The 24,587-nt window shown below is 48.3% G+C and overlaps 1 protein-coding gene across 1 annotated transcript in view; it reads right to left on the reverse strand.

Annotated features, from left to right (window-relative positions):
• NPFFR1 (neuropeptide FF receptor 1) overlaps positions 1–24,513 on the reverse strand; it is a 40,517-nt gene extending 16,004 nt beyond the window's left edge. Inside the window, 4 exon segments of the mRNA XM_089897614.1 lie at positions 5,719–6,033; positions 16,273–16,312; positions 16,314–16,550; positions 16,552–24,513. Coding sequence (XP_089753740.1) covers positions 5,719–6,033; positions 16,273–16,312; positions 16,314–16,550; positions 16,552–16,845 — 886 coding nt within the window. The 5' untranslated portion in view covers positions 16,846–24,513.
• Positions 24,514–24,587: the final 74 nt, after the last annotated feature.

Genomic DNA, 24,587 nt, shown 5'->3' on the forward strand with positions numbered 1-24,587 from the left:
AGATGTGGAACTGAGGGGGAGACTAATTGACTTACAGTCTCTTTGTCCCTATATCACTATGGATTAGTGGTGAGAGTTTGGTCTGGGTGCCAGGGAGTTTAAATGTCATGGAAAGTCAATATTGCGGTAGAGAGCAGCCTGATAGACATGAAAAAAATGTTCAAACCTCATTCATAATTTAAAGAATGCAAATGATATTTGCTGTGGAGAAATAGGAGCTCTCAGACATCGGTGGTGGGAATGAAAACCGATACAGTCCTTCTGGAGGGGAGCTAGGCGATGCCTAAGCTCTGCACTTATCTTTTGATCTGACAATCTCACTCTATCCTGAATATACACCTCTGATGACACAAAATACATATGCACAGAGTTATTCATTGTAGCATTGTTGTAATTGCAAAATATCAGAAACAACCTAAATGCCCATATAAAGAAGTTGTTGAATAAACTATGGTACATCTACACAGAAGAGTATTATACGGCTATAAAAAAGAATAAGGAAGACCTCTATGAACTGATATGAAGAGGTTTTCAAAATATACTGCTAAATGCAAAAAGCACAGTGCAAGGAGTATCTATAGTATATTACCCTTCATGTAAGAAAGAAGGGGATATAGGAAAATATACACTTATCTGCTTATTTGTACAAAGGAAGTATGGGAAGGTAGATCAGAAAATAATGAGATTGGCTACATATACAGGGAGGCGGTAAGAATGAGGAAGAATGGGGTGGTAGAGATGACAGAGGAGTGACCCTTCTCTGAGTATATCTTTTTGTATGGATCTGACTCCTTAGAATTATGGCAATGTTTCACATCTTCAAAAAATAAGTTAATTAACATCAGGATGTGGGGGAAACCCAAAGTGGGACACAAACAATAACAAATGAACCTAAATGCATTACAAATGAATAAAATAACCACACTGAAGGGGAATGGGGAAGCAAGAAACTAAACTCAGTAACTTTGGAAAACAGTATTTTGACCGTATACTATAAGATTACAAAAATAACTATACACGTACACTATACTCTCATTAATAAATGTGTTTCTCACAAGGGTATGGGTTAGCAATACTGAATCTACCTTATGTGTATACCAAGATTGAACAAATAAGTAAATATATTGTGGAAAAATAGAGTTAGATTTCTCACTGTTACAGAAAGAAGTTACAGGTGAGGAAAAGAGGAAAGTTAAAATGATCCTGTAATATTAGATTGGAATCAGAGGCATAATAGTTTTCAATATACCTACAGATGGATAGATATAGAAATAAAGATGCACATGTTAAGTATGTGTGTGTTAGCACACATATACTTCCTAGCTCTGTCCCTCGAGAGGGCCTAGAAGCAATGAAACCCCAGTGCCAACGATCACATCTAGTGCCAAGGTCTTGGTTTCTAAATGTCATTCTCCAATATAAGGAACCAGACCTTCTTAGAGAAATTGTTGATTGATTCCAGGGCTGGAGCAGGGAACATACAAGGTGAGCCTGGAACACTTTATGGTGCCAGAAAGTAAGGAGAGACTAAAAAAAATCCATGGTGGCATGTCAAAAGGACACAGGAGACAAATTGAAAGAGCTCCCAATAGTCAAAACTGGGGCAATTTAAGCAACACAATAATGGTAAAACTGGGTTATAACCCATAGAATAAAATAAATGTAGGGGGAATGATGTTAAGTAGAAGATCAACACTGAGGAAATATAACAGTAATAACTGTTGCAGGCAGGAACCATCCAATGGATGCTCTTAGTGAGTAAAAGTATAGTGAGAAACAAGGCATTTGCATAGTCTCAAAGTATCTCCCTATGAGATACTTATTAATTATAAAGGGGAAAATGGTAGCTTTATAATGGAAAAATGTGGCAGACACCACATTAACCAAGTGATCAACATTAACACCACCATTAATACGTATTGATAGTGTGTGCCTTATCAATATGTCTTCTGTAGTATTCTCATCAAATATGCATAAACTAAATCTAATTGTAAGAAAACATAAGGCAAACCCAAGTTTCTGGGGTTTCTGCAGAATAACTGATCAGTATTCTTCAAACACGTCAAGGTCAGGAAAGTCCAGAACCAAGGAACAGTCACAGGTTGGAGAAAACAAACAAACAAAAAACAGATACAATGTATGGCCCTCAGTTGGATCCTGGACTAGAAAAGGACTCCAGGGGACTCCTTTGTGGGGAAAGGAGTGAAATTCAAATAAAGTATGCTGATTAGTTAATAGTATTGTATCAATGCTAATTTCCAGGTTTCAATCATTATACTATGGTTATTTAGGATATTAACATTAAGGGCAGTTAGAATGGGCATCATCAGAAAATCTAACAAACAACAAATGCTGGAGAGGGTTTGGAGAAAAGGAAACCCTCTTGCACTATTGGTGGGAATGTAAATTGATACAGCCACTATGGAGAACAGTATGGAGGTTCCTTAAAAAACTAAAAATAGAACTACCATATGACCCAGCAATCCCACTACTGGGCATATACCCAGAGAAAGCCATAATTCAAAATGACACATGCACCCCAGGTCTTCCCTGATGGAGCAGTGGTTAAGAATCCACCTGCTAATGCAGGGGACACGGGTTCAAGCCCTGGTCCAGGAAGATCCCACATGTCGGGGAGCAACTAAGCCCACGCGCCACAACTACTGAGCCTGCCCTCTAGAGCCCACGAGCCACAACTACTGAGCCCACATGCCACAACTACTGAAGCCTTCGTGCCTAGAGCCCGTACTCCTCAACAAGAGAAGCCACTGCAATGAGAAGCCCGCACACCACAAAGAAGAGTAGCCCCTGCTCACCGCAACTAGAGAAAACCGGTGTGAAGCAACGAAGACCCAACACAGCCAATAATTAATTATTTTTAAAAAGACACATGCACTCCAATGTTCATTGCAGCACTATTTACAATAGCCAGGTCATGGAAGTAACCTGTGTCCATCAACAGAGGAATGGATAAAGAAGATGTAGTACATATATACAATGGGATATTACTCAGCCATAAAAAGGAATGAAATTGGGTCATTTGTACAAACGTGGATGGACCTAGAGACTGTCATACAGAGTGAAGTAAGTCAGAAAGAGAAAAACAAATATCGTATATTAATGCATATATGTGGAATCTAGAAAAATGGTACAGATGAACCAGTTTGCAAGGCAGAAATAGAGACACAGATGTAGAAAACACAGGTATGGACACCAAGCAAGGAAAGCAGGGGGTGGGGGGCGGGTGGTGGGATGAATTGGGAGGTTGGGATTGACATATATACACTAATATGTATAAAATAGATAACTAATAAGAACCTGCTGTATAAAATATAAATAAAAGAAATTTAAAAGAAATAAAAGCTTAATCTCCTCCAGAGAAAAGAAAATAATAATTACATTAAGGGAAGGTAGGTGAAGAGTATACAGGAACACTCTACCATTTTTGCAACTTTTCGGTACATCTATCTAAAATTATTTCAAAATAGAAAGTAAAAGAAAGCAAAACAAAACACACCCAGATTCAAAAGGCTACATACTGTATGATTCCATTTATATAATATTCTTGCAAAGGCAAAACGATATTTTCTGTCCCTACAGGAAAACAGACCAATGGTGCCAGGGAGCAGAGGGAAGAAGCAACTACAAAGGAACAAGGGGGAGTTTTGGGGGACAATGAAGTTGTTCTATATCTTGATTGTAACTACATGACTGTATATGTTTGTCAAAACTTGTGGAACTGTACACTAAAAAGGGTGGGCTTTTTGTATGTTAAATTATGCCTTAACAAAATATTTAAATGTAAAACATGCACACATGTACAATGCACATTTTGTAAGAATGCATGCAAATCACAAACATTACATTTAATAGAATGTTTGCCTGTCAGTGGGGGAGGGGGTTTGGAGTGGGGTAAGGGTACAGAAGGGAATGAATAAAGATACACAAGGGGCTTCCCAACACAGTGAAGTCACATAGTGCCAGGAACAGTGGATGCGAACAATTCAACTCTCTGCACCTGAATTCAAAAAAACAGAAACAAAGACAAAGAAAGAAAAGCTATGTGAAGTTTTCTTTTCTTGCAGAAGATTCTATTAGAAACAACGTAAATACCCATCAAAAAGAGATTGGTTAAATAAATTGTAGTACATCTATACAATGGAATTCTAAACAGTTGTAAAAAAAGAATAAAAACCTCTTTCATTTATTAGTATGGAGTAACTTACTCTATGTAAGTTAATTTTAAAGAATCCTATTTACAAATTACATTTTTAAGCAGGGAAAAAGTAAAGGTGCAGAACTGACTGGTTAGAAAGTTAGCATTTCCTTAATTTGCTTGTACTTATATAAAATATTTTTGGAAAGTGCTTGTACTTACACAAAGTATTTTGGGGAAGACATACAAGACACGGGCAGCATCGGTTCCCTCCCAGGAGAGAGCTGGAAGGCCAGAGCACAGGGGTGGAAGGAACACTTTTCACTGGATACCTTTTGTTAGCTTTTGACCATTGAACCATGTGAATGTGTTGTCAATTTAAACAATTTTTTAAATTTACACATGTGAAAAGGACCGGCAGACAACACCTTAACCCACTAGTGACCTCACCATATCATTGTTAACTGGTGTGTGTGTGCGTGCGTGCGCCTGTATGTGTGTGCACCTCTGCACGTGTGTGCATGCATGCATATGTTTGCCTATGTGTTTTGGGAAGAAGGATGCAGTTTCTGTTCAGCAGCCCTGAAAGAACCTGGGATTCAGCTGTGATTAAAGATCCCACCAGGCACAGCCAGTACAGCCGACGGGAAGCTGGCAGCCCCGGCTCCACTTCCTGGGTCCTGGAACCGACAGAAACATAGGCTGCTAGTCCCCCAGCTTCAAGTCAGCTAAGTCACTCCATATGGGGCTGTCCATTTGAATCCTGAGTTCCTGGGAGCTCTGAGCTCAGAACCTGCAGATGCAGACCTCTAGGGGTCTCCACAGCTCTGGAAACTAGTCCTTCCCACCAGTTAGTCTGTGGAGGCTTATTCTGAAGTAAGAAAGGCGAATCACAGGAGAGAATAGATGACAGTAGGATCCTTCTGATATTTGCAGGATGATAGGCAGGAATTTAGCGGTCGGTTGGTCTAGTTCTGCTTGGATCCCTTCTACAAAATCCCTGCTAAACAGCCAGCCAGTCCCTACTTAGACACTCCCAGTGACAGGGAGCACAATACCTGTACGAGAGAACACTCTTTTGTTGGAAAACAACTCAAATAAGTTTTTAGGTCCTTATTCAGAAGAAACCTGCCTCCCTCCCGCTTCTTCCCGCTGGTTCTAGTTCTGCCCAAGGGAGCTGCCTGGGAGAGTAGGATTGAACAGTGTAGTGGTTAGAAATATAGATGTGTGAATGTGGGACTTGACGCTTAGCTGTGTAAACTACAGACCTGCCCCTCAGTCACCCTGCACATCAGTTTTCTCATCCACACGCCGGGGATAACAGTAACGCGCACTTCATTGGACTGTTGTGAGGATTAGTTAAGATCATGCAGGAAGAGTAAATCACACAACGCCTGGAACATAGAAAATGATTAATTCATTACATCTGTTATTTCTAGTCGAATCCCTCAGCCACAAGGCTGTCCTGAGATTTTGAGACAATGGCATCTCGGCCAAGAGACCAGGCCAGCCATGATTTCAGGGGTAGGGGTACTCCTGCTGCCTCTAGTGCTTCCACTCACCAGTGATGAGGTTGTCCACAAGGGTGGTGGGCATGCAGAAAATGCCCACCAGCAGGTCGCTGACGGCCAGGTTGAGGATAAACATGTTGGTGACGGTGCACATGTGCCGGTTCTTGAGCACAATGAAGCAGACCAGGGTGTTGCCCACCATGCAGAGGAGGAAGATGAGCACGTAGGCCACAATGAACACGGCAGCCACCAGGGAGGAGTGCTGGTAGTAGGAGGAGAAGGTGAGGTTTGCAGCAGTGTTGGCCTCGGCATCACTCCCATTCTGGCATGGGGGCCGGCTGCTGTTGGAAGGCTGGGAGGGCTCCCCTAGGAGCAAAGGAGCACACGGGTCAGGACCCCAGGCGAAGAAGAGATGACTGACTTCTCACCGCTGGCGAGATCCTTCTGCGCTCCAAACCCTGCCCCTGCCCTAACACCCAGATCATGTACTCAACTCCAACTGCAACTGGATGCACTGATGCAAGACTTCTACCCCACAGCCACTCAAACCCTGATCTCACACCTCCCGCCCCGTCTTGTCCACCACTCACTTCATTTCCCAATGTTGGCTCTTCTCCATTTGCAGACAATCCCCCTCTGCCCCATCTAGCCTCCATCCTTCTCAGCCCTGCTCTCTGCCCCGGAGGCTGACTTCTCAGCACTACATTACATCAGGACTGTATGACCCAAGTTCCCTTGCGCTCTGGGTTGTTTGCTTGTTTGTTTGTTTGTTTACTGGCATATAGTTGATTTACAATGTTCTGTTAGTTTCTGCTGTACAGCAAAGGGAGTCAGTTATACGTATACATATATCTACTCTTTTTTAGATTCTATTCCCTGCCCTCTGGTTTTTGACTGGGTTCAGCCAATGGGAGGCACTGAAGGAGCTTGAAGGAATGGAGGAGAGAGAAATCAGGGTATTCATCTCCTGACTCCGTCCCTGCCTGGACCAGGTCTCCTGTGGGGCTGTCTTTATGGGCACAGCTCCTGCTGGGTGACTCCTCTCCCATGGCTCCAGCTCTTGCAGAGCCACAGTGACACCGTTCCCTCTCTGCACTGACCGCTTCCTGTGACTGCCAGTCGCTGGGTGAGTCACCATCCCATGCTGGTTCTCTTGCCTTCCACTACCCACTGTAAAGTCTCTCTATTAAACTCTCTTCTGTTAAATCCTTTCTGAGTGCACCACGTGTTTTCTTCTGGGATCCTATCAGACCCTCAAAATCTTTGCTATCCCTCATCATCATGTCCACAGAACTTTAGTTGGGGAAGGCAAGAAGGCCGTAGAGGGAGAGCGAGCGCAAGGGGACTCTGAACCAGGGCTGAGGATCAAAGAAAGCACGCGTTAAATTCTCCGGAAGACCATCGGAAGCCAAGGCCACCACCCATCCTTTGCCTCCTCCCATGCTGGTGTCAGCTGCCTCATTTGCACAGCGTTTAACAAAGCGCTTCCGTGTCTGTTATTTGGTCTAACCCTCCCCGTTACCCCGTGAGGTAAACAGGTTAGGTATTAGCCCCGTTTGAAATGGGAGAACTGGGATCAGAGGGGTTCCCGGACTCAAGGGGACACAGGAGTCTGCAACAGAGTTGGCCCTGCTCCGTGTGTCTCTAATTCATCCCAGGCTTCAGTGTGTGTCTCTCTAGACACGTATGGAAGGGAGTGGCTGAGTGTCCAACCACAGCTCTTCTGGGAAGTCACTAGTTATGGTGACTCATGATGTCGTCTTGTAAACTCTCCTCCTGCCTTCCTCTGGGACTGAATGTGGCCTGTTCCAGGAGATGAGGAGTCTTTAGGGGAATCTTCTGTTGCATCCAGAGCTCAGCCACTGGCCTGGAGGATGGCCAGAGGCTTGGGACCTGGAGGCTAGAAAGACCCTGGGGGAGCACAGGCCGATGACCTGGCACAGTGGGGACAACAGGGACCAGCAGGTGCAGCGGGGCACTCAGGAGGGGGGTGGAGGGACTGCCGGTGGAGGGGGAGAAGCTGGAAGTTTTGGGTGCACAGTGAGAAGAGGAAATGATATTCCGCTGCTTAGGCCCTCCAGGGGCAGCCAGTTGTACCCAAACATCTCTATTTTAATATGTCAAACATGTACAAGAGAGCATGTAATAGTGAATATATACAAGAGTATATAGTTTAATGAACCATGACAAGAGAGAAGAGTATAAAGAACCCCCATGTATACATCATCCACCTTCAACAATTACCATCTCAAGGCCAATTTTGTTTCATCCATACCCACACCTCTCTTTGGATTATTCTGAGGCACAATCACGTCACTTCCTTTCATTCATAAATGTTTCAGATTGTATCTCTAAAAATTAGGACTCAAGAAAAATCCATAACCCAGTATCATTATCACACCTAACAAAATTAACCATTATGTCACAATATTATCAATTATCCAGCATTCAAAATTCCCTCATTGTTACAGAATTTTTTAAATAATTGGTTTGTTTGAGTGAGGATCCAAACAAGGTTTCTGTTTCTATTCCGTATTATGTGGTGAACCCCCCCAAAATCTCGTGACATCGCACTGTGCCTTAGGAATCTGAGTGGCCCTTCTGCAGGTCTTGTGGCCTCTCATCTTCCAAGAGGCTAGACTGGGCTTTTTTTTTTTTTTTTTTTTGCGATACGCGTACCTCTCACTGTTGCGGTCTCTCCCGTTGCGGAGCACAGGCTCTGGACGCGCAGGCTCAATGGCCATGGCTCACGGGCCCAGCCGCTCCGCGGCATGTGGGATCTTCCTGGACCGGGGCACGAACCCGTGTCCCCTGAATCAGCAGGCAGACTCTCAACCACTGCGCCACCAGGGAAGCCCTAAACTGGGCTTTTTCATGAGAGGCTAGCTTGCCGGTCTCAGGGTTCCAAGACAACCAGGGAAGAAGCCACAGGCTTCTTAAGATCTAAGCTCCAGAACTTTCATATCATCACTTCTGCCACATTCTATTGGCCAAGGCAAGTCACAAAGTCAACCCAGATTCAAGCCAAAGGAGAAACGTTTCCCACCTCTTGATAGAAGGAGTGGCAATGTTACATTGCAAAAGGGGTGTGGAGCAGGAATCGTGATTCATGGAGGTCTGTTGTTGTAAAATCTATCGCCATCTCCGCATTGCACTTGGTGAATGTGGCTCTTAAGTCTCTCTTAGTTTCTAGGTTTTCCCTCTGTTTCTTTTTGGCCTCCTGCAATTTATTTGTCGTATAAATGTCTGGGTCATTTGTCTGTAGAATTTCTCACAGACTGGATTTTGCTGATTGTTCCCTCTTGGTGTCATTTTACACATTCTACTCTGTCCCCTGCATTTCCTATAAATGATAATTAGATCTAGAGGCTTGATCTGATCATGTCTGGTGGTCTCTCTCTTTCTCTCTTTTTTTTTTTTTTTTGGCCACGCGACTTGCAGAATTCTGGGCTGCGGCAGTGAAAACTTTTTTTTTTTTTGCGGTACGCGGGCCTCTCACTGTTGTGGCCTCTCCCGTTGCGGAGCACAGGCTCTGGATGCGCAGGCTCAGTGGCTGTGGCTCACGGGCCCAGCCGCTCCGCGGCATGTGGGATCTTCCCAGACCGGGGCACGAACCCATGTCCCCTGCATCGGCAGGCGGACTCTCAACCACTGCGCCACCAGGGAAGCCCTAGGTGGTCTGTTTCTTAATGCTAAGGTTGATCAGTGGGCTTAGCTGATGTCAGCCTGATCCCTCCACTGTCAAGTTCCCCATGAGCTTTTCACCAATGTTTTCAACAGGAGCCACTAACAATTATTGCCTAGACTCCTCATTGCATCTCGAATACAATCCAAACTCTTTACTGCATGGTCTGATTCCTGTTGTCATCACTGGCCTCACCCCCTGCTACTCTCCCCTTTGCCCTTTGTGCTCTGGTCACCTCGTGATGCCTCCAACACATTCTTGCTCTTTCCAATCTCAATGCCTTTATCTCTTTCGATTCCCTCTGCCTCTTCCCCTCCTTTAGCTTTCAATTAAACATTGTCTTCTCGGAGAAGCCTGTACCCGATTACTCTATTTAATTTAGGTGCCCCACTATTATCTCTCACAGCATCCTGCTTATTTTCTTCAATCTGACGATATTTTATTTGTTTCCAGGTTTATTGGTTTTTTCCTCCACCTTTGAAAGTCAGGTCCTGGAGAGCAGGGATCTTCACTCTTTCGTTGGTGGTCATATCCCCAGCATCTCGTCAGGGCCTGACAATTGTAAATGCTTTACTAAATAGTTGTTGAACGGATAAATATTTGTATGAGGAGAAAAAGGAAGGAAAGACAAATCCTGACATCAGGTGACAGGGTCCTGCTCAAGGCTGGCATTTCTGGTATTGGAAGGCCTTCTCCAGGGTCCTCTGGAAAGAACCCCCCATCACAGAGTCTGCTGGGAGCCTCCCTAGATAGCTCACCCTTGATGAGCCTCAAACTCAACTCGCATGACTTGGGGAAATCTGTGGGTGTGGATGGGTAGAGGGAATTGCCTGAACCTGCCCAGCTAAACTCTAGTCTGCCTGTTTCCCCCACTGCCTTTCATTTGGCCCTGAGAAGTCTGGGAGCAACCCTGCCCATCCCTGGACCCTGAGCCTGAGCATCAGTCTCTATACTTAGGCCAGTTTCTGGCATTTATTCTCAAGGAGGAAAAACTGCTTCCTATTCCTGGCAACACCCCTGGCCTGTGGTGAGATGGGTTGGAGGCAGGCAGGCCTCCCACCCGACCTGGGCCCCAAGCCAGCAGCCAGAGACCTCATTAACAACTGGCCTCGTCCTTCCTGGGATCTGCCTGGTGCCTTTGTGGATACACTACAGCCTGTGAAAATTTCATCCGCTGAACCCAATTGAGCCATTCCTCTACTCGGGGAGCTTCCTGGAGGTCTCAGGGTATAATAATGGTTATCTCCAGGGCATTCTGATGATCTCAGAGATCAAGCTGTGAGCCACTGAAAGTTTGGGGCCAGAGAGAAGATGGGGGTGCACTGGTTCTCAGTGTGTGGTCCCCCCCCAGCAGCATCAGCTTCGCCAGGAACTTGCTAGAAATGCAGATTCTCAGGAATCACCCCCGATCTAGGGAACCAGAAACTCCACGGAAGCAGAAACCAGGTATCTCTGTTTTAACGCATCCTCCAGGTGATTCTGATGGACACTCCAGTCTGGGAACCACAGATAAAGGAGTTGGACCAAAGACCCTGAAGGTAGTGGATGCACACAGACTGCGAAATCCCAGCTCTCCTTCCTGGTGACTTCAGGCAATGGATGGAATATCTGTGTCTCCTCAAAATTCATATGCTATAACCTTTTCCCCAGTGTGATGGTATTTGGAAGTAGGGCCTTTGGGAGGTATAGTTGACCCTTGAACAACACATGGGGTGGTTAGGGGCTCGGACCCCTGTGCAGTCAAAAATCCGAATATAACTTTACAGTCAGCCCTCCGTATCTGTGGATCCACATCCATGGATTCAACGAGCCACAGATCGTTCAGTACTGTAGTACACATCTACCAAAAAACAATATCTGGGTATAAGTGGACCAACGCAGTTCAGACCCGTGTTTTTCAAGGGTCAACTGTAATTAGGTCATGAGGGAAAGCTCTCATGAATGGGATTAGTGCCTTTATAAAAGAGATCTCAGAGAGTTCCCTTGCCCCTTCCACCACCTAAGGACACAGGGAGCCCGTGTGTGAACTAAGAAGCGGGTCCTCACCAGACACTGGATTGGCCCCTTGATATTGGACTTCCCAACCTCCAGAACTGTAAGAAGTAAATTTCAGTTGTTTATAAGCCACCCAGTCTATGGTATTTTGTTATGGCAGCCCAAGCTGACTAAGACATCTCCTCATCTATGTGGGAACTTATTGTTCTCATCTTTAAAGTGGAAACACACAATTCCTGGCTATGACCTCGGGTAAGTCATCACCCCTCTGGAAACCAAAGTCTTCACTGGCAAAATGGAGATAAGCTCACACTTACTGAAAAGAGTGAGATAACGTATGAAGAGAACTCGGCGAAATGTGGGACACATGGCACTCAATACGTGTTAGCCCAGCAGCAGCCCTACTGACAGTATTAAACTGCACAATGAATCTGAGCATGATATTTTTATAATACTTTTAGTGTGGGCCTCCCTGCAAAGCCTGAAAGATAAATCAACACCAAAGTGAAGTTCCTGAGCACAGAATCCATCTGGGTACTCCTCTGAGTTCACAGCTCTCCCACTAATACCTTCATCGTTATAGCCACCTGCTTGTCTGTCCTGGTACCACCACCTAGGAGCTCAGCCCCAGACTAGAGACCTGGGTTCACCATTCAGCACCCACTTCCCAAAAGCCTCCTGGGTGAACACAGCCTGGGCCGTGAGCCACTGGGGACCCACAGAAGAACACAACGCAACACAGTACAAATGACTAATGAACACATGAGACAAAGAAGTTCTTTTGTAATCAAAGAAACGCAATTTTAAAAGAACACAGGGGTAAGCTTTCCATCAATCAGATTCACAGAGAGGAAAAGCGCTCAGTGACGCCAGAGGGTGGCTGTGCACTGCAGGGTGTTGGAGAGACACACATCCGCTCAGCCTTTGCAACTGGGGCACATCCATTCAGCTCCCTGACACCAGACTCACACCCGGAGACAGGCGTTCCACTTCTAGGGATTCACCTAAGGAATAGAACAAGTTCTGATGGTATGAGGGAAAATACTGGCCAAGGTTGAAATGCTTACAAAATAGTATGTACACGCATTATAAACTGTATTCCGTATAAAAGTGTGTGTGTGTCATTCCAAACAAATGACAAAAAATAAAAAAACGTTAACAGTGTATATTCACACCGGGTGTTTTAAGCGACTCTTATTTTCCTTTTTACTAACCTGAGTTTTAACCCTTCTAATCAGGAGGAAACTCTGATAAATATGATTAAAATACTCACTACTTCAGTGGTTCTCAACTCTTGACAGTGTCTCTGGCAGCATTTCTGGGGGCACGGAAAAGCAGAACCCACCTGGACTTCCAAGAAGCTTCTGTGTCCCGTGCTGGAGGGACACCAGCTAGCTTGTTCCTCTCCCCTCCTCTCTCCAGTGACCTTCCCCCGCATGGGCCACTTCCCCACAAGTCACCCACCACCAGGCAGTGTGAGCAGACATCCTCCCAGCCTCTGGCCTCCCTCAGCCACGGAGCTCCCAGGCCGGGCAGGCAGCTGTGGAGGCTTCCAGGGGCTCTGAGGACGCCGCTAGACTGGGGTTGGGCTGGGAGTGGGGTGGGGACTGCTGTCCTCTGCTGTCTCACTGCACAGCCCATGCCCAGGGTGGAAGGCCTGAGGGGGACTACTGCCCACTGACCCCAGCAGCTCTGCAGGAGGCTGGGCAGACTGCAGTGTCTGTCTGCAAGCCCTCAGAGACCATCCAGATCCTATTTTTGGGCCAGCCGCACAAGAATACCTCCTTCTGCCCTCCAGTCAGTAATCCGGCCAGTCCACGACCCTTTGCTCAATGAGACCTGGTAAGCACACAGCTTCTGGGCCAACTCTGAGGGACAGAAGGTTCTTCCTGTTGTTGCGTTGAGTTGTCTTACTGTAACTTGTCCCCACCTGCCCCAGTTCTGCTCCCTGAAGCCACACAGAACAAGAATGGGCACCTGTCCCCAAGGTCATCCCCCTCTCCCTGCCGTTTTTCCCACCCTGAACATCTCAGTGTCTCTTCAGCAAGCAGGATTCTAGACCTATCTCACTGTCAATCCATTTTGATCTCCCCAGAAACTTTCCTCAAGATTACAAACCAGATCTCCCCTATTTGAAATGTATGCAATTGATTTTGGGGGGGACCTAAATTCAGGACTTTGCATTTCACTTCCATTTACATTTCACTTCTTGGTTTTGATCCAGCATTCCAGAATGTTCAGATACCCTTCATTTAAATCTTGAACTGTTGCCATGTGGGTGTCATGGCTCTTATCCACAGATCTGATGAGCATGCCTTTTATTTTCCCTCTAAATTACTTAATGTCATGTCAAGGTCAGAGTCCGAGGGACCTCTAAGCTGCATTAAAGTCTTAATGAAAGCCCCGCCATCAGTCCTCCAGCCCCCTTCCCGCAACCCTCCATCAGTTCACAGGGCTCTCATGAGAGAACTTAGCAGGGTCCTGCTGAAATCTCGTAATTCATCTTTCTACCTCTTGCAAACCCAGTCTGAAAGAGGAAATGTGGTAGGTTTAGCCTGATCTGTTCTTGGTGAGCACTAATATGTTCCTAATGACCACTACATTATTTTCTTTCTTTTTGAAAAAGATTGTTTTGTTTTTATAAAAAAACAATGTGCTTTCTATAAAGCAGTTCTGAGCACGACAAAAGAAGAGAGTAAAATAAACATCCCTGAAATTTCACACCCAGAGATGACCCTCATGGCCGACGCATCTGTGATGCTCCCAGCCACATCCCAAAGATTCTGGCCGGGTGGACAGTTCCCTGCACTTCCAGTGCCTCATCAAGTCTGCACCAGGGCTCTCTCTGGTTTGCTTTCTTTGAAGCCACAAATGGGAACAACCTAGACGTGTGGGAGTACAGCCAGGGGAGAGGAACAAACAGCAGTCGGCTCCCCATCTTGCGTGGCGAAAATCTCAGGTGCATTCTGCACTTTTCTCAGAAGGCGGCCAGAGAGAGAGAACCCTACTTGGCCTGTAGCTGAACCCAGCTCGTCCACATGCCTGGTTCTGGTTCTTGCCTTTTCTCCCTTTCCCATCTTACTCTCCTGACCTCTGCTTCCAGGCATAAGCTCTCTTAGGGTACGCTTTCAGAAGCAGGAGCCCCCAAAGGTGTTAGTGACCATCTCTTTGCAGATACTTTACATATACATCCAATAATAAGCCTATGTAATTTTGCATAAAGGGGATCATACTAAACATGTGTTCTAAAACCTGCTTTTTAAAAAATTACTCACAGTAGGCAGTAAACATATTTTCGTGCCAGTAAATGAAATCCTAAACACAGTTCTTAATGTCTATACAGCATGCCATTGCAGGTGTTCTCATCGTTTAATTTGCTTAATTTATGGACGTCTGGATGACTCCCGACTTCGCAGTGTGATGAGAATGCTTGGGCACATATCTTTGCAAGCGTACAGGATGGCAGCCTTTGAAAAAAATTCTTAGATGTGGGATTGCTTTACTGTCTCCTAAGAGTTCACTGTACGTTTGATAATTTATTCTGGAATTTTAATAGAGGTCAATATCAATCTGAGCAGTTTAGTGTTTTTTAAAATCTACCTTTCCTTCCTTTCTGAAAATCAGGACATTTGCCCATCTTCAGTTTTCTGGCACTTCCTTCATTCCCTGTCATTTCCTCTAAGGCAATAATTACATCTGCAAATGTCTCCAGGTCCCTGGGATGTCATTTGTCTGGGCTTGGATTGTATATGGCTTGACGCCTTATCCAATCACCTATCTTGGGCTTCAATTTCCTCTTTCCACCATTTGAAGTAAAATTGCCTGTGCCCTGCGCTGGCTGCTCTCCCTGGTGCGTAAAGGTTACGAGCACCACATGCCCAAGCCCCGAGCAGGTTCATTTGCTATCCTTACGTAGACTTTGAAAGCTCTTTGCTCTGTCTTCACCAGTTTTCCTTGGCTTCTGTTCACTGACACTTTGGTTCTGCATTTCTCATCGTATCTCGTGTGTGTGCACTTTTCAACCCTAACTCACTGGAAAGCAACAACTGCAGCTGCACACGATGTTCTGTAAAACTCCCTTTTCTCTCTTGCCAGCAGTGTTTGCAATGCCTTGCTTGGCATTTCTGGGTTTTATTACCTCCTGGAGCAGCCTTCTTTTACAGGTATGATTTTGTTCAACACATCTTGTCTTATTTTACCCTCACAGCCACTCTGTGAAGCCAGCTGAATGTAAGTTTCTCCATTCAAGAGATGGGTAACCAGTAGCACGGAGAGGTTTAGGCAAAAACCCAAAGACACCCAGCAAGCCAGTGGACCAGCCCTCAGTCCTCCAGTTTCTTTGCCCAAATATGGTTTCCCTTCCTACACTGGCTGAGAGAGGCATCTGGACCCCCACCTGGTAAGGCTGGAGGAAGCAGCCTTATGCCTGGGGTCCCTATCCCTTAAAGTCCTGGAGGTCAGGTCCATAGTTCCCTCTCCTTTCCCCCAGGGAGGGAATTTCTGCATTGAGATCTTGTGTAGAATTCCATCTCTGTGACTTTGCCTGCTGGAAGGGATGGCAATTACTCTAAAGCTAATAGGTAAGCTGTCCTCAGCCGGTTTCAAAGGATCCCCTGCCCATGCAGGAGGGAGCGTCCTATGCTCACAGGGACAGAGGCTTCCAGGTCTTTTACCCCCTCCCTCTCTCTCTCAGTTTCTCACACATACATATTCACGCACACACACTACAGAGCCCTCTAGGTCTTTCTCTCTCTCCCTCTCTCAGTGTGTGTCTGTCTGTCACACACACACATACACACAGTGTCACAGTGTTGGGCTCTGGACAGCCCCCGATGAGACCCCCCAGTCCCTTTCCTGTCTCTTGGCTCACTGCTCCTTAGTCGGTACCCACCACCCCCCCCAGCCCCAGCCCCGGGGTCACTCACCCTCCATGCTGCCCACTCCGGCCCGCTCTGGGACAGTCACCGACGGAGGGAGGCAGCGGGCCCCTGTGAGCCTGCAGGGGACCGCGGGTCTCCGGCGCTGGGCTGCTGGCGCGCGCCCCAGCTTCTGCGCTTGGCGGTTCTGGTCCAGGGCCCGGCGGAAGCGGACGGAGGGGCGTGCGCTCGCAGGCCCCAGCCCTGCGCAGGGTCTCGCTCCCCTTGCCGCCCGGAGGCGGCCGGGCAGCGGCCGGGGCTGAAGGCTCCCGAGCAGCGCAGCTACCCTACCGGCTCTGCTGCCCTCTGCCCGCTGCCCGCCGCCCGCCCTCCCCGTCCAGAGGGAGGGGGCTTGCGCCGCGCCGTCGCCATGGCACCCGGCACACGTTTGCCTGCGCAGCGCCCCCTGCCCGCAGCATCCGTCCGAGCCTGGGCGCCCTGGCTCGCCTCCCAGATGTGACTCCCTCCGCAGGGACGGAGCACCCCTCCAAAGTAGAGGACAACCCACTGACCGCTGCAGCCCTGGCCGCGACATCTGATAACTCTGTGTCCCTCTCCCCGTGACTCGCATCCCAGCGCCATTCCTCGTCCTCGTCTCACCCCAGCCTGACCCCCAGCCACCCAGCCTGGTGTCCAGGACCCTGAGGCCCTCCTGAGAAGGGGATGGAGGCAGCTGTGATACACAGGAGGGCAAGGAGAGCAGGGACAATGTGTCAGTAGATGACCACTGACTCTGGAATTAACTGGCCAGGCGCTCACCAGATGTCTACCCTTGGGCACGTGTCTTAGCTGCACCTGAGCCTCAGTTTCTGCATTTGTGAAATGGCTTTGAGGGAAGTAAATGAGATGACGTCAAAGTTTCTGCCCAGCATGTAGTAGATGCCCAACAAATGGTCCGTTGAACTGGGTAGGAGGCCATCTCCCTCCCACCATTCCAGCCCCTGTCAGGCACCACCATAGACTTTTGTCATATGAATGATGATCCCAGGTTCCAGGCAGATGGGAGAGAGTGAAGGTCCCATTCTTCCCATTATTGGGGATTAGGGGTTTATTCTGGGAGGACTCTGGGGAAACGGTTCCCACCAGGCTTCTTCCTAGTCTCCCTTCTCCCTCTAGCCTGTCCTCTGCCCCAAATGGCTGGCAGAGTCTCAGGACTGGAAGGGCCCTAGAGATCACTGAGTGTAACCCTGACCTGGGCAGGTGTCCCCATCCTAATGCCCAGCAGTGGGTTCTCTGCCTTCACGTCACTCTCTTTTCCCCAGAACAGCCCTTCAGAGAGCTGGAGGGAGGGAGGGCACCCTCTCAAGTCTGCCCTTCTGCAGGTGAAACACCTGAGTTTCTTTGGGCTTTTTGCTTCCTGTGATTTGCCTCAGTTTCATCTGTAAAATGGGGATAATGCCTATCCCCTAGAGCTATTGTGAAGATGAAAGGAGTTCCTCTGTGTAAAGCTCTTGGAATAGTGCCTGGCTCAGAGTAAGAGCTCAATAAAAGTTAGTTATCATATCATTCCTATCTTGAGTCCACCTTCCTGTGGAAGTCCTCGCAGTTCTTGAAGTCTCCCTGATAGGACCCAGAACTGCGACAAGTCATATCAAGCCCCCTTGACCAATGCAGAGTTCAGGACAAGGCTGTAAAATCTGCACGGTCCAGCACTGCCATTTATTGTATGTGTGACTTTGGGAAAGTTATATAACCTCTTTGTGCCTCAGTTTCCCTTCATCTAAAAAATAGGGATAATAATAGTGCCTACCATATAGCAAAGCACTGACAACAGTGCCTAACATAGAAGGTGCTCAATAAATATGAGCTCTGTTTATGTGGGCGCTAGGCTTTGAATAGTTCAGTCTCACCTTTTCTCGGTTCCTCCTTCTTTTTTCCCCTCCCTTTCTTCTTTCTTTAGCAGCCCCATCATTCTGGTGCATTAACTTAAGCTTGTGGTCAATTCCCCCACCTGGTCTTTTTTATTTCAATCATTCTGGATCACAGAGCCTCTTTTCCTTCCTTCCCCCTCCTCTTCTACAGACTTCTTTCTTTCACCATCGGAAACTTTGTACCGTGCCCAAGTACATGTGGCACCATTCAAAACAAACTCACTGGTCCAGCCTTTGAGGGCCAGGCAGGGCAGTGCCGTGGATACAAAGACCTGGGTGTGAATTCTGTCTCCACCATTTATTATCTGTGTGGCCCTGCGTAAATCGCTTATGCCTTCTAGCCTCATTTTCCCCATCTGTAAAATGGGATTTATCATCTTCTCAAGGCTGCTGTGAGGATAAAAAGCCAAGTACCACTGACACAGTGTCCTTCCTTATCCCCAAAGTTATGGGTGGAGGCTACACAGATAGATTGGGTAAAGGTCTTTCCATGAAGATTTAAAAAGTTTCTCCTCTCACTCCCCTCCCTCCTCCAAAGGGCCTCCCGGAAAACCTGACTGCCACTGCTCTATTTCAGATCATGCCTCCTCCCAGGTTCACCTGCCCGTCAGTCTGGGGTACTGCCCAGCCCCAAACCTTCAGTCAAGCAGGCATCGTCACTCTTCTTTTACAGGTGAAGCTACTGAGGTTAATGACTTACCCAATATTACACAGCTGGACAGTGGAGGAAAGAGGCAGAACATTCCTCTGGACTCCTAGGGTATTGGCCCTGTTGCCCCCCACCCCAGCCTACCCTCAAGGTTCTTGGTCCTCTGGGAGCAACTATGAGTGCAGTCATCCAGGGCACAGAAGCAATCCCTGTTCATCTCGAGGAGCCCCACCACTTCCTTGCCCTTCAGGGCTTCCCGCTATGCCCATTCTGGCCAAGGCCTTGGCCTCGCCCCTCATGCTCAGGGGAGCTGCTTCCCATCCCACCCCACCCCCAACAGCTGTGGCTGGGTTCAAGTGCTGTGCCCCAGGGAGTCTTTGCACAGACAGCCTCACCTTCCTGGGAACTGATTTCCATCTGAAAAGCTGGATGCCAGGAGCTGGCAGGAGGGCAGTGGGATTGAGAAGGTCCTTGAAGGGAGGAGCATTTCCTGTGCTAACTGGAATCGATGTGGACCCCTGCTTGGAGAAGGGTCTGAAGGGAAGGGCGGGGGACGAGGTAAAGGGCGATCTTTTTTTTTTTTGCGGAGCACAGGCTCCGGACGTGCAGGTTCAGCGGCCATGGCTCACGGGCCCAGCCGCTCCGCGGCATGTGGGATCCTGCCGGACCGGGGCACGAACCCGTGTCCCCTGCATCGGCAGGCGGACTCTCAACCACTGCGCCACCAGGGAAGCCCAGGGTGATCTTCTTAAATCAAGCTTTATGGGGGCACTGAGGGAGGTCAGAGGGGCAATCGCATAACTGAAGGACTGCCTTTCTCCTTGGAGAAAGCAAAACAGGAACCACCAGCCAAGGGAGGGAAGGTTTAATGGGCTGTGGTGAATTTGGAGGAACTGAGGCCTAGCCAAGCAACCTGGCTGAAGTCCAGGCTGGCAGTGTGCCATGTGTTAGGCTGTGTGATGCTGTGTCTGGGAGTCAGGAGCCTCCGGTTCTAGAACAAGTTCTGCTTAGTGTGTAACCTTGAGCAAGTTACACAGTTGCTTAAGTCCACATTCTTGGCATCAATGTGAGAACAGAGGTGGAATTAGAAGCAAATCATTTGGTGATCCCTAATCTGCTCCCAGTGGACACAAACCTGGAAATCCCACCTCTTTTTAAATTGGTTCATCATCCCTCCCCTGTCCTACTGGCCGCTCCTCCTGCTGTGCTGTCCTCCTAGGGAAAGACACCCCTCTGCACAGGCTGAACATTAACCAGGTGTCAGACTTGGGGGCCTACAGGGGCGGGGCAGGTGAGGCCAGTGCATAAATGAATGTGGCCAGGTGTGGCCACTAGGGCACTCCTGCCTGGCTTCCAGATCCAGGAGATCACTGCCGTCAGAATGTAGGTTCAGGGTTGCCAGCTTTTCTGATTTTTCAGAAGCCAGAAACCCAGGTATTTTTCATGAAAAATTTCAGCTCCCAATTTAAAATTATTGAGAAACTAACTCAAAATTACTTCTAAACATTGTGCAGGCCAAACAAAATACATCTGTGGGCTGAATTCAGCTCAGGGTCCTTTTGCAACTTCTTTCTTTTTTTTTAAATTAATTATTTATTTATTCTTGGCTGTGTTGGGTCTTCGTTGCTGCGCGTGGGCTTTCTCTAGTTTTGGCGAGCGGGGGCTACTCTTCGTTGTGGCACACGGGCTTCTCATTGAGGTGGCTTCTCTTGTTGTGGAGCACGGGCTCTGGGCGCGTGGGCTTCAGTAGTTGTGGCATGCAGGCTCAGTAGTTGTGGCACACAGGCTTAGTAGCTCCGTGGCATGTGGGATCTTCCCAGACCAGAGCTCGAACCCATGTCCCCTGCATTGGCAGGCGGATTCTTAACCACGGCGCTACCAGGGAAGCCCGGCAACTTCTTAAATCTCTACAGGCCAGTGGTTCTCAACCTTGGCCGCGCCTTAGAATCACACAAGGGAGCTTTTAAGAAAAAATCCACCAGTGCTGGGACCCAGTGCAGACCAACTGAATCAGAGTTTCTGGCAGGCAGGGCCTAGGAATCAGTATTTTTTCAAAACTTTCCAGGTGATCCTAATATGCAGGCAAGGCAGAGACCCACTGCAAGACTCACTGCAAGTACCAAAATTACACTTTGGCACTGCCTACCACAGGGACTTTGAGAAGGGGAGAGGGGATCACAGAGCCATCAAAAGCCAAGCTCCTCAAACTTTAACATGCCCATGGATCATGTGGGGGGTTAAAATGTGGATTCTGATTCAGAAGGTAAGGGGAGGGACCCAGCCTCTGCAGGTGTGACGCGCCCCCAGGTGCTCTGGATGCTGAGAATCACGCTCTGAGGAGAGAGAGTCCCATCCAACCTCTGAGCTTCGTCTATAGGAATCCCCTTCACAATCCTGTCAAGGGTTGGAATAGGATCTCAGGGAGAGGGTGATGCCAAGCCAAAAGCAATGCTCTCCTTCTGGTGGGATTTCAGGCACAGTGACAGGCTAGTGGGGGAGATTGGGGGATGCCCATCCTCCCTCAGGTCATGCATACCGGCCATCCGCCACTCCAAGGGATGGAGGAACCGTGGGAGGCCAGTGTGCCTGGAGTACAGTCAAGAAGGGGGAAGTAGTGAAGCCCAGGGAAGTAATGGAGGGAAGACCATGCCAGGTCTTAAAGTCCACTGTAAGGACTTGGCTTTTGCACTGAAGTGCCATGGAGAGCCCCTGTGGGACATGGGCAGACAGTGGCTTAGGATTTAAAAGGATCCTCTGGGGAATTCCCTGGCTGTCCAGTGGTTAGGACTCTGCACTTTTGCTGCCAAGGGCCTGGGTTCAATCCCTGGTCAGGGAACTAAGATCCCACAAGCCACGCAGCACGGCCAAAATAAATAAATAAAAATAAAAGGATACTCTGGGTGCTGTGTGAGGGAGAAACAGAGACTCATTAAGGTGCAGAGGTGTGGGCCCTGCTTTGAGTCTGGTTTACTGGGGCTCAGGTGGGCCTGGAACCTGCATCTAAAAAGATCCTCGTGACTGAATCTCTTATATAGTCCAGACATCCCTTGTACAACTCCCGGAGCCCATGCACGTTATTTTCTAGGTAACTGGCGTCTATAAGCTAGAATGCGTTTTGACTGGCACCACTGGAGTTGTGTGGTGTGGCGGTCCTGCAGGGTCCACCCCTGAAGGCACCCTAATTTAAGTGCTTCCTGTCTACAGGAGAGAGGGTGCCAGGGTGCTCTTGGCTGGTAAGAATCTGGATGTACACAGAGTAGCATGAACCCCAACTGGCTCCTGGCCAAGGCCTTGAATGCCTCATTGTCCTGAGTTATTAGTTGTCCTTGGTAGCCCGAGGCAGAACTTCATAGGTCCCTGAACTGTGAAGATGGGGGGAGCAGTGAGCTGTCAGTCTTCTCATTCCCTGTGGGAATCAGCATCCAGATGTGCCCATCAACATCCAGATGTGCCCCAGGGATGTGTGACAAACAGCTCTGTGCTCCCCTGAGAGAGGCAAGGTTCTTGTCAGGGCACTAAAGCTGTCCACACAAGGGCAGGTGTAAGCAGATGGGTGAGGAAGCTCTCGGGTGTGTGAAACGGGCATAATGCTGATCACCAAGGGCTACTTACCTACACCACCTGTGGCATTATAGGAGGCAGTCTTTGCACCCATTTTACAGATGAGGAAAGCAAGGCTCAGAGGCTCTTCACAGGAATGTGATGGGAGAAGGAACGTGTGAGTTGGAAAAAGCAATCGCTTCTCCCACCCGAGCCAGCCTCCCAGTTCAAACCCCAGCTCTGCTCCTTCCGAGCCACACACCAACCCCCAAGCCCTACGCCTGTCCTCGTCTGCAGAGTGAGCACCAAGAGGCTGTTGCTGATAGTAAACGAGAAAACATACAAGTGCTGGCCCAGTGCTGACAAACAGTAGGCGCTCAGTGACTGCTCCTGCTTGGACCTAAAGCATCTGGGCTTGTGTGCCTTTTCTGAGGGATGGGTCCAGCCCACCCGGCCCTGAGACACATGTCCACAGCATGATCCGGCTGCCCCTGGGCCCGGCCCAGCCCATGACCTGCCCAGCGATCCAGTGACGTGGTCTCTCAGGCCTGCCCTCCCAGGCCTTGGCAACTCTCCCAGTGCTCTGGCCAGGCCATCTGGGCCCCTGCTAACGCTCACCCTTCCAGGAACTGGTCCCCGCCCAGGGCCAGCTTTCTGAGAAGGGACAGGCATGTTTCATGTAAATGGCAGCTCCAAAGTAAGGCCCTTTCATCCAACACTGAATTTGGGAGAGCCTGAGGACCAAAACCCTTTATGTGTGGTGATGGATGTTAACTAGACTTATTGTGATGGTCATTTTGCAGTATATACACATACTGAATCATTGTTATACACCTGAAGCTAATATGTCAGCTGTATTCTCAAACAAAACAAAACAAAACGACTCTCTAGTCGCATACACCTTACCTTCGACATTAATAAGTCTTTGCATCCCATCCTCTTCAACATAACAGGACTATTCCAGGAAACTCGTGCCCAGGAAGTAAAAGTTGTAAATCACTGTGTTGTTCATTCTAGGAAATTCCAGAAAGAATCATTTAAATGAACATCAAACTGCCCGACTCTTCAGTAAACAGCATCAAAAGAGAGCTTAAGACTTAAGCTTAAGACTCTTTGAACTCCTCGCCTTAAAACGTCTCTTTGTTGTGTCCACCGATGCTAAACTATATCACAATCTTTATGCAATCCTAGTCAAGGCGTCCTCCCCTGCACTGAAGGCCCCACCTGAAACCAGACTCCGAAATCTCACTACCATGACTCTGCCCTCCCCATGCTGACACGCTGGGAAGACGTAGTAAAGCTGTCCCTTACTGGGAGAAGAGTCGGCTCAGCTTTGCCTGACCAATGGGTCAATTTGTGATATTTCTGGTGGGCCAGCATTCAGCAAGAAGAAACGGAGTCAGGGGGAGTCTTCTGCTTGACCTTTGGGGTGGGGATGGGCAGCAGCCTGAGTCCAGGCTAGTCCACTGAAGACAGCTATAGCAGAGCCCCCAGAATCAGAGAGACAGTGACCAGGTGAGTTGTGGAAAGGCGCTCAGGGATCTCCTAGTACAGCCCCTTCCCTTTACAGACAGCAATCGGGGTCCAGAGAGGGGAAAAGGATTTGTCCAACTCACAGAGCTCACTGTGGCTTTTCGATGGATTAAATGAGTTAATATCTGTAACGTGCTTGGACACTGCCTGGTATGCACTAAGCTCTATACGTGTTTGTTAAATAAAAATGATGGCGAGTCTAGCCTAAAACTCAAGGCAAACTCAGGCTGACCTCCCAGATTTAGAAAACAAAAACTGACTTAAACCTTGAACCCAGAAGCAGTTTCTAACTTGCATCAGAACACGTGGAGGGCTTGTTAAAGCCGAGTGCTGGGCCCCACCTCCAGAGCATCTGATTCTGTAGATATGGGGGTGGGGGGGAGCTATCTCACCTGCTCCCTGGACGATGCTGCTGGTCCAGAGACGCCTCCTTCAGAACTTTGGACCCTGAGAAATCAGTTGCTAAGGGCAGAATTTCTGGCATCAGTCCAGGAGAAGTGGGGCACAGCAGGTGCCTTCATGCTTCCGCAGGTACGGGGTCTCCCCTAGCTGATATTCAGCGCTCTGCAGCAGCACAGCGTCAACTCTGCCTGGCCGTGCCTCCACCCACTGTGAGCATTCCGAGCCTCACCCCAGCCGAGCTGCTTTACCTCACACTTCCAGCAAGAGGGGCAGCCCCTCCTCTCCGCTGATGGTGGGATCAACACTCTGGCCACGAGAGATGTGTGCTG

The sequence above is a fragment of the Delphinapterus leucas genome, chromosome 16 (genome assembly GCF_059928025.1).
Source record: "Delphinapterus leucas isolate spDelLeu-1000000601 "Yukka" chromosome 16, BTC_Dleu_Yukka2, whole genome shotgun sequence".
In the NCBI taxonomy this organism is placed as follows: domain Eukaryota; kingdom Metazoa; phylum Chordata; class Mammalia; order Artiodactyla; family Monodontidae; genus Delphinapterus; species Delphinapterus leucas.